Source organism: Sinocyclocheilus anshuiensis, unplaced genomic scaffold, assembly GCF_001515605.1.
Source record: "Sinocyclocheilus anshuiensis isolate Anshui unplaced genomic scaffold, SAMN03320099.WGS_v1.1 scaffold1163, whole genome shotgun sequence".
In the NCBI taxonomy this organism is placed as follows: domain Eukaryota; kingdom Metazoa; phylum Chordata; class Actinopteri; order Cypriniformes; family Cyprinidae; genus Sinocyclocheilus; species Sinocyclocheilus anshuiensis.
Window position 1 is genome coordinate 268,960 of NW_015544295.1, and position 9,486 is coordinate 278,445.

At 35.6% G+C, this 9,486-nt stretch overlaps 1 protein-coding gene across 1 annotated transcript; it reads left to right on the top strand.

Moving 5' to 3' along the window:
- Nucleotides 1-2,102: 2,102 nt before the first annotated feature.
- On the top strand, nt 2,103-7,891 carry fgf17 (fibroblast growth factor 17). The gene is made up of 5 exons (XM_016498994.1): nt 2,103-2,456; nt 2,887-2,923; nt 3,506-3,686; nt 4,260-4,366; nt 7,260-7,891. The coding sequence occupies exons 1-5, from the start codon at nt 2,425-2,427 to the stop codon at nt 7,548-7,550; spliced, it is 648 nt and encodes a 215-aa protein (XP_016354480.1). The 5' UTR covers nt 2,103-2,424; the 3' UTR covers nt 7,551-7,891.
- Nucleotides 7,892-9,486: the final 1,595 nt, after the last annotated feature.

A 9,486-nucleotide genomic window follows, 5' to 3' on the forward strand; every position in this document is an offset into this window, starting at 1 on the left:
TTGGCGTTCACACACACACACACACACACACACACACACACACACACACACACAGAGCCTCTGTGGGTCTTCAGTTCAAGCTTTCGCAAAAGCTGCTTTGTCTCTATGTGTCTGTCTGGGTGTGACTGTTTAAATGTACAGTATGTCAAACAGTTCTGAGGGTCAGAACACAGTTTAATAAACATCTGTCTTCCTTTGATTTCCCACTACTGGACATTGTCTCTTAATAGGTGAGGAATTCACATTGTTTCTCATCCATTGGATCAGGTCCATTGGAGTGCTGTCAATAATAATGTTTCTCTGCTTTTTGCATGTTTGTTTATATATTTAGCCAATATTTGGGCTATTTTGATTGTGCATTCAGCTACCAATTAGAGTACAGTACTCTCAGATCAGTTTAGCACATTTTGCCATCATAAAATACATTTAGCAGATTTCTCCTTCCAAAACAAAATTTGTGCAGAAACAAAGTTGCGTCTGGGCTTGCCCATGAGCCAAAAACTGACCATGAGCTTGAACTGACTAAATTCTAAAAAAAAAAAAAAAAGAGTAATGATAATTTTTATTTAATTTAACACTAATCTAATACGTATATACATTTATTTTTTTATTTACATTTTTTATTTTTTTATTTAATTAATCAGATATCAGTGAAAAAGCGTGTACAGTTAGACTCCTGCAAGATTTAGAACATAAAGACTCGTGCTATTATTCAGTCCCCCGGTTACATTCACATCAAACACACACCTGTCTCACCCACCTTTATCGGCAATAACTATTCACACCTCCCGACTATCTGTCTGTCATTAGCAAAATACAAACTGATGGGTGGAGAACATGGCAATATACGTCAAGAGTCATGCTCACGTCTGTCGCCATCATGCCCAGTCAGATGGCCAGTTACCAAAGAATCAGTATGAATTTAAATTCATTCAGAGATTAGTCCGTTAATAAACTGAATAAAAGGATCTCGGTGTGATCAAATAGAGGTATAAAATCTATAACTTTCTATAAATAAAGCAATAAATAGCCTCTCAACAGTGGTCCTCAACTAGTGGGTCTTGATCCAAAAATATGCCACAATCTAATAGGTTGCAGATAGCAGATAGGGAAATTACAAGTAATTGCATTTAGGATAGCAAAATAATTAGGCTAATCAACTTGTGAAACTCGCAAAATGCATATTTCAGCATTTTGACCACAAACAGATTTTGGTGCATCCAATCAAACTTGTATTTTGTCACACAGTTTGTCACTTTTGACTAGACAAATTAGATTCCAACATGACCAGGTTGTGAGACGTGTCCTGATTCTCAAAAATGATAAACAAAACTAAATTACATACTACATTAAATATGGGTTGGTTGTGTTGGGTCACCACTTGATAACCAGGGTTCTGAAGCAAAACCAGTTAAGAAACACTGATTGACAGCATATAATCCTTGAGTTTCACTCTTCTAGGGTGGAAAAGTTCACACGAATTTTCATTCGAAGGGACCAAGTGGCGGCTCTGATATGGTCACACTCGCAAGACAGCACTAATTGCTGTGATGCAACTTAACTATGCGTCGGAGAGCGAGCATCCTGTTGACGTTAGATCGTTAGTGCTTGATGTTGATTCCGCATGAGCTAACAAAAGCCCGCTGGAGTCCTGCGATTAAAAGCCACCATTGTTTTCTCATTAGAGCTGCCAGGTTAGCAAAAGGTGTGAGCCGCGGCCCCTTCGCGGGGAAAGACCAACACTGAGATGGGCCCTAACAAACCAAACATCAGGCGGCACACCCCTTTCCCAGCGAACCTCAAAGCTTTAAATACAGAGGATGATCTGAAGACATCAGCGTTCATTCGGAAAGATTAATCATCCATCAGATGGGACCAAATTAGGAGGCCTCACAACCTACTCCAGAAATATGTAGGTTGTGGATAGTCACATGGTCATGCAGTTCATTTGAATGTTATAGAAGTTGGAAACACCTCCACATGTTCATCTAGCAGAACACAGCTCAGGAGTCTCTGAAGAGGGAAAAAGGTGCAACACTCATGGGAGGGATCTTGACGTCTATCACATTGGCGCAGTGAGGGATCCAGACGCGCCTCTCCACAAGTGACAGTGCCAACACAACATCAAGAGCACACTGGAGCCACTGCACCATTATTATCATCAAAACTATGATTTAGACAGCGACCTGCGTTGTACAAACACATATGATGGAACTCCATAATCTTCCGGACTACATGTGGCTCGTTTTGTTCCTAATCGGATTTATCCGCGTGTGTGTTTGCCGAGACGCGCGTCTGAAGATCTAGCTGCTGCACTCTTCACTGGTGTATGGATTTGACTCAGCTCATTTAATCGAGAGATCACAGAGCTGGATTACCATTCAGGAGAACCCGGGATACGACATTACACTTTGCGTGCTCACAATGTATGGAATAAATCAGCGCTGCTTGTACATGTGAGTATATTGCTATTTAGCTATATTTATAGGCTTTTAAGCTTAAAAATACAGGTCGCAGATAGAAATGTTGTCTGGCGCTACAAAATAACATTTGGGTTCCGCAATTAAAGTTTATTTCCTATACTTTTGTACAGTCTTTTTGTTTAACAAAACAACAAAGCGTTTTTAATCTCAGAAGAACCATACAACTCATTTGAGAACCTTATCTAGTGAAAATGTTTCTTTATTTTCTTTTTTGATAAGAAATTCTTTGCTGAAGTGAATATATAACATAATGTGCTATGATCTAATTCACACAATATTATGCATTTTTTTATATTTAGCATATTGACTAACATTCAATATGCTAAATATGTATGTTAGTCAATATGCAATATGTTAGTAAATATAAATGCTAATATTGACTTACTTTTGTTTTATTTTGTAGCTCTTTTCACTTCTTCGTGGTGTGGTGTCACGCGCAGGTAAATATTTATTGCATTTTATTTATTTATTTTTTCGTGGTTTTTTTTCTGTAACGTTAAAGTGGGTCATATTTATTGCACGGCTTCGACAATAAATTTAGTCAATTTTGTAGTGGTTCTCAACCTTTTTGACTCCATTATGCTTCCTTTGATATACTTTTACAGTCAGTTACATGTCAAAGCTTCAAAATCGATTAATGTTTATTTTTTTTAAAAACGGTATGTTCTTCATTAATACAATAATATTTGTTGATTGGACAGATTAAAATAGGACAGGAGGTTAGTTTACATGTCGAGTGATTATACAATTCTAATCAACATCGATTAGCTACTTAATGTAACTTGTTTAAAATAAATTTAAATCATTTGCGGCTCCTTTTAAGTTTGCTGAGGCCCTCTAGCGGGCCCCTATTTGAGAACCACTGCTCTAGATTAGAACAAAATCCTTTTCCATAGCATATTAGTTAGGCCTAGACTAGAGTTAGATCAGTGCTTGCTGGCATCTACAAAACGAAAAGGTTTTCTATTCCAGCAACAGAGAGCGAAATACATGTGATCTTATTTTCCCTTTGCACCGAAAAGGGGGAGAAGAATCACCCTTCTCCTAATTTTAAGCAGTATGTGAGGGAACAGGGCTCTCTGACGGACCAGCTGAGCCGGCGGCAGGTTCGCGTCTATCAGCTGTACAGCAGAACCAGCGGCAGACACGTGCAGATCCAGGGCAAGAGAGTGAGCGCCACCGCCGAGGACGGAAACACTTTCGGTGAGTCGCGCATTCATCTACTACAGTATGCTAATTAACGCACGGTAGGTTTCGATGCAGATAGCGCTGTTTTCGCGTGATTGCTTTATTGGCTGAAAAGGGACTCGCTGATAGTTCAAAAGACTTTTCTTTGCCTAATCGTTTCCCTTTTGTGTTGATTAGGATGTGTTAATTTGCTTCAAACAGCAAGGGGAAATGAGACTGATTTGAGTAACCAGGACTTATGGGATTTCAGGAGAACATGTGGAGTCATCTTGAAAATCTTGATATTGTAATATTCATGTAGGCTAATAAATATACTGAAATCTTAAAAACTACTGATGCTTCATGTGACAACATCTAACTTAACTGGTTAAACAATCAGCCTGATTATATTGGATTATGCCAACAAAGGTGACTTTTCAAGGGCCGGGTCAGAATTGCTTTTACACTGCACTCAATAATGTTGAGCTAACTGGGGAATGTTTTCATTATGACTGCAGTATGTTCTATGGTTTTGATAAATGGCTAAGCCTATTCAAGGCTATACAGTAGCCTATTTTGTTTGTTGCTAACACTTGTACTGCATTACAGCCAGACTTTATGTGGAGACGGACACCTTTGGAAGTCGTGTTCGGATCAAAGGAGCAGAAAGTGGCAGATACCTGTGCATGAACCGCAGGGGGAAACTAGTGGGCAAGGTATGTACCTCCAGCTTAATTGGAGATTTTGCAGGAAAAAGTATTTTAATTTTTGCTGGGGAATGTGTATTAGATTTTTGAGCCAACTGGATTTTACACAGCATAAAAAAAGTTTGATAATTAAGCTGTAGGCCTGTCACTGTTGTAGGGTAAAAGTGTTGTCTAAAACAAGGGTTTTCTAATTGGGGTCCAGCAATGGTCTGCAGAGAAAAGTTGAAAAAGTGTAAAAATGATTAAAAGTGTTTAAAAAGTGTAAAGAAAATAAATGGTAAAAATATGATTAAAATAAGCAAATCAATAAAAAGCAATATAAATAAATAATACAAAATTTGATCAAAATAATAATTTAAAAAAATAGGCTAGGCTATATAATTATATTACACAGACATACACATATAGCCATTATGGTGTGCCAGGGGGCCGTGAAAAGTTTAGAGAAAAACTGTTTAAGAAGTGTAAAAATAAATAAAATAAGATTCAAATAAGCAAATAAAAACTGATATAAATAAACGAGTAAACAAATAAATAAATAATACAAATTTATATTAAATAATTAGTACAATGATATATTACATATCAATAAGTAAACATAAAAATAAATAAATAAACAGTAAAAAAATAAAATATTTTATTTTTTTATAAATCAATAAATACAAAATAAAAACCTGCTTAAAATAAATAATAAAAAAAAGGCATCTAACAGTAGTGAGTACAAAATGTAATAGAAACTATATTTTTCTAATAATCGTTTAAATTGGCATAGTGTCTAGCAGACCAGTTTAAATTGGGTTTTTATGCATGAAAACACATATTTGAGGATCCCTCACACGAGGAGGATCATATTTGGGGGTCCGAGGCATTTAAAAGATTGAAAACTCTTGGTCTTAAACGTGGTGACAGAAATCTGAATTTGGTCAGATTGATCAAATCCCATTTTGAAACATAAAAATTCTATCATATACCCACCCTTATGTCACTCCAAACTCATATTATATCTCATAAACTCATAACATTTACTGTTAAAAACAACAAGAGTTATCAAAATGCCAACTAAACTCACTGGCTGTGCAAATGCAGTGATGGGTGAGGTATTATCAGGACATATAGATCAGCAGCTATGGTGTGAACGGCGTCTTCTACAGGAGAATGAAGATCACGGAGACTCGACGGCCAGGCCTGTGAAGGAAACAGCTTTCACAACCATTCTGTGTTTAGTCAGATGTTAAGCCACTTCTTCCTTCACGGAAGTGGAAAAAATGTCTTCAGCGCTATGAGACAAAGCGCTGGGACAACTAGATGGAGACAGTGAGAGCATGAAGTGAAGCATGTTGAGAGATGAGGGCACAGGCTGTGAGGAAGAATAAATAAAGATGGGCAGAGCGAGTCAAAACACTGATTACATAAGACCCAAGCCATTTGAAAGCACTTTAAATTCCTTTTGGAAATTTGGAATTAATAAACATCTAAAACAAAGTCTGGTGGTGCGGCCCATCATGGCGGCTGCCGTGTTGAGATCACATGACCAGCGGCTACTTGCAGTCTATGAACATGACTTTATACAGCTATACTGATAGCTGTCAGTATGAATCCAACCCTTGTGAAAAAGAAGTGTGCTTAGTTGTATAATGTAGTTGTATAATATAATGCTAATGAAATAAAAGGTGACATAAGTGCACTCAAAGAGAGACACATTTCATTATGTTTCTTAACACACTTAAGTACACTTTTAAAAAGTACACTTTGTAATAATGACAAATTAAAGGTTTTATCTTTAACGTATATTTTAAATCCTTAAGTTTCAATTATAATACCTTTTTAATTGGTCATGCTTTAAATAAGTACACTTATTTGTATGTGTTGACTAAAATAATAAAGCACGTAAAGTACTTGATTATAATTTTAACTGTAGTGTGTTATTCAATATTACATCAGTAAACACTGATAGACAGGTAAAACACCTGTAAAAAATTTCATATTAATACAGTGCATTGTGCCATTTTTTTACAGTGTAAATTGCAACTTCATCATTACAAATGTATAATATGTTAAATGTAAATAAATGACAAGTTTTAACAGAAATGGCATAAAAGTATATTTTAGTTTATCATACATGCTTGTCAGTGCATTCGGCAGTACAATTTAACACAGTAGAAGTACATTATAAGTAATTATGAAATTACATAAAGATGTATTTAAGTCCTACTTAAGTGGGTCAAAATAGCACTCTTATTTCAACTAATTACATTTAATATGCATTTTCATTTAATTGCAAATAACATGCAATAAAGTGTCTGAAAACATTACATTCAATTCACACTTAAGTATATTCTTTTACAATATATTATGTATGTGGAATAATGTAATAATGACTTTTGTAAGATTAGTAAAACATAAAATAAACCCAGGCTTTGTTACTTAATTTATTTGATAAATATTTTAAAAGACAGCAATAACAGGTCAAAAAATAAGAAATTATATCCTAAAATAAAAATATACAAAATTATATATCCTTTATGTGAAAATCAATTGTTCAGGAAAAAGTCAGAATGCAACGGACAGATTCAGATGATACATTGTAAACTTGTTTTCAGTGTGGGGGGGAAAGCGTTGTTTATAAGTAATTACATAATTATATGTAATGTACATTAAATGTATTATTAAAGTAATTGATCATTAATAAAGTGTCATTTAGTAACTCCTTAATTTCACAGTTATTCACCTGTTTTGAGTTTAAAGTTCAGTGAAATAACATGAGTTCCCTTTCATGGGAACTTCGAACTGTGTCCTTTAGGGGTCACTATGGGAAACCTAGAGGACGCAGTGTCTCGTTCCCTACTCAGGGAACCATGGTTACATAAGTAACCAGAGACGTCTTCTTCTCTGTTTCTCGCAGCCTAATGGCAGAGGAAGGGACTGCATCTTCACAGAGATCGTCCTGGAGAACAACTACACTGCTTTCCAGAACGCTAAATATGAGGGCTGGTACGTGGCCTTCAGCAGAAAGGGTCGGCCCATCAAGGCCTCCAAAACCAGGGAGAACCAGCGGGAAGTTCACTTCATTAAGCGCCTCCACAAAGGACCGCTCCCCTTCCCAAACTCAGACCAACCCAAACACTTTGAGTTCATCAGCTTTCCACCGACCCGACGCGCGAAACGCAACCGAAAACCACACTCTGCTTCCTAACACCATGCCACACAAACTCATCCGATTGTTAATAATAAGAGGCAGCTTTATTTTTATATGTTTTCGTACGTAATGGACTTGAAAAAGCCAGCAACACTGAATGGATGCTCATCGGGGTGACTTGTAAATATGGTAAGATAGTAAAAGAGAATGTATATATTTAATTAAGGCGGTATTTGTATGTGTGTTGTGTGAGCATTTTGTAAAGACTTCAAGACAATATGCTCAATATTAAACACGATAAAAAAGCAATTTCCCTTTGAGGGGAATATAGATGTAAAATGAAAGATAAATCAACATCAGTTTCCACCGAAGATGTTGGACATTACCAAATGTGTCTGGGATAGAAATAAATAAATACGAGTCTTCAAATGATTGTTTGCTATCTGTTGATGTACTTGTAGCAACAAAAAAATTTGGGGTATGATTTAGTTTTTTTTTTTAAGAAATTAATACTTTTATTCAACAAGGCTGCATTAAATTGATCAAGAGTGACAAAGATCAGCAAATCAGCATATTAGAATGATTTCTGAAAGATCATGTGACACTGAAGACTGGAGTAGCCTAATGATGCTGAAAATTCAGCTTTGCGTCACAGAAATAAATTACACTTTCAAATATATTCAAATAGAAAAAAGTTATTTTAAACTGTAATAATATTTCACAATATTACTGTATTTTTGATTCAATAAATGGAGTCTTCAATAAAAGCAGAAGAGACTTCTCTCAAAAACATGAAACAAAAAACATATAGGCCTAGTGACCCCAAACTTTTGAAAGGTACCTTTCTTATCTCCAAGTAGGGAACAACCCCTCCAGACCTCAAGAAATGTTTGACCAGTCATTTTTCTCAATTCACCCACTAGTAATATACGTATAAATATATGTTGACCAGGTGGTAAAGCATCACAAGTAATGCAAGTTAAATAACTAGTAAAGTAACGCATTACTTTTTAATTTAGAAGAAATATCTTTGAAGATTTATATATATATATATATACATATATATATATATATATATATATATATATATATGATCCAACAACTTCAATGATCCAACAATTCAACCATACAAATAAGAAAAAATGACTGTTAAAGGAATGTTTAAATATCACATTTGTGTGAGTGTTGAACTTTCTTCTTCTGCGTCCTATTCTTCAAACGATCCAGAATGGCAGCACAGCAGAAATGTGTTTGAGCTGCGCCCTCTACTGTACAGACGTGAATTTACATTTCCATCAGCCTGAAGCGTATTCATTTCGCTTTGTGAAAGGCGTGAAATGTGTGAAAGGGCTTTCACATTAGCCAAAAATATAACTTTTTTATATTAAAAACAAACAAGCAAAAGTAACGTAACGCATTACTTTCCATTAAAAGTAACGCAATTAGTTATAACACAATATTATAATGCATTACTTTTAAAAGTAACTTTCCTCAACACGGATGTTGACCATGTCTGAGCACAACATGATTGTACCTCCAGATAAAGAGTGAAGGGTGGACGAACAGATTGAGAGTAACTATGATATCAAAGATATCATGCACATTGCACACCGAATATTCAGCCTGTGAGGTTTTTTAGGTCACACCTGTTCTCTGCTGTTGGATAGATTTTATTGTAAGTTAAAGTGAAGGCTGACACGTTAAAGATGTGTTTGTCAGCATCACTAACATCATGCTGGAAGCCAGACATGCTTCTTAAATTAATATCACACCCTGCTGTCTGTATACCGGTGATTTGGGCATCTTTCTTGTGTTCTTGTTGTACGTTCTGCATTATCATTAAATTGATCTGCATTATCATAAAAATTAAGAGTTTAAGCTTTAAGTAAAAATGAGAGTACACAGCATCCACTGATTTCTGACTGATGGTGCTATTTCTGTAGCACACATGTACTTGAGATCAACATACTTGTCTAATTTATTTCAACGCTCG

Excerpts from the sequence above, each read along its gene's own strand:
- fgf17 (XM_016498994.1), top strand. The coding sequence starts at position 2,425 with ATGTATGGAATAAATCAGCGCTGCTTGTACAT. Across the intron at positions 2,457-2,886 it reads AATCAGCGCTGCTTGTACAT|CTCTTTTCACTTCTTCGTGG; the intron begins GTGAGTATATTG and ends TTTATTTTGTAG. Across the intron at positions 3,687-4,259 it reads CGAGGACGGAAACACTTTCG|CCAGACTTTATGTGGAGACG; the intron begins GTGAGTCGCGCA and ends ACTGCATTACAG.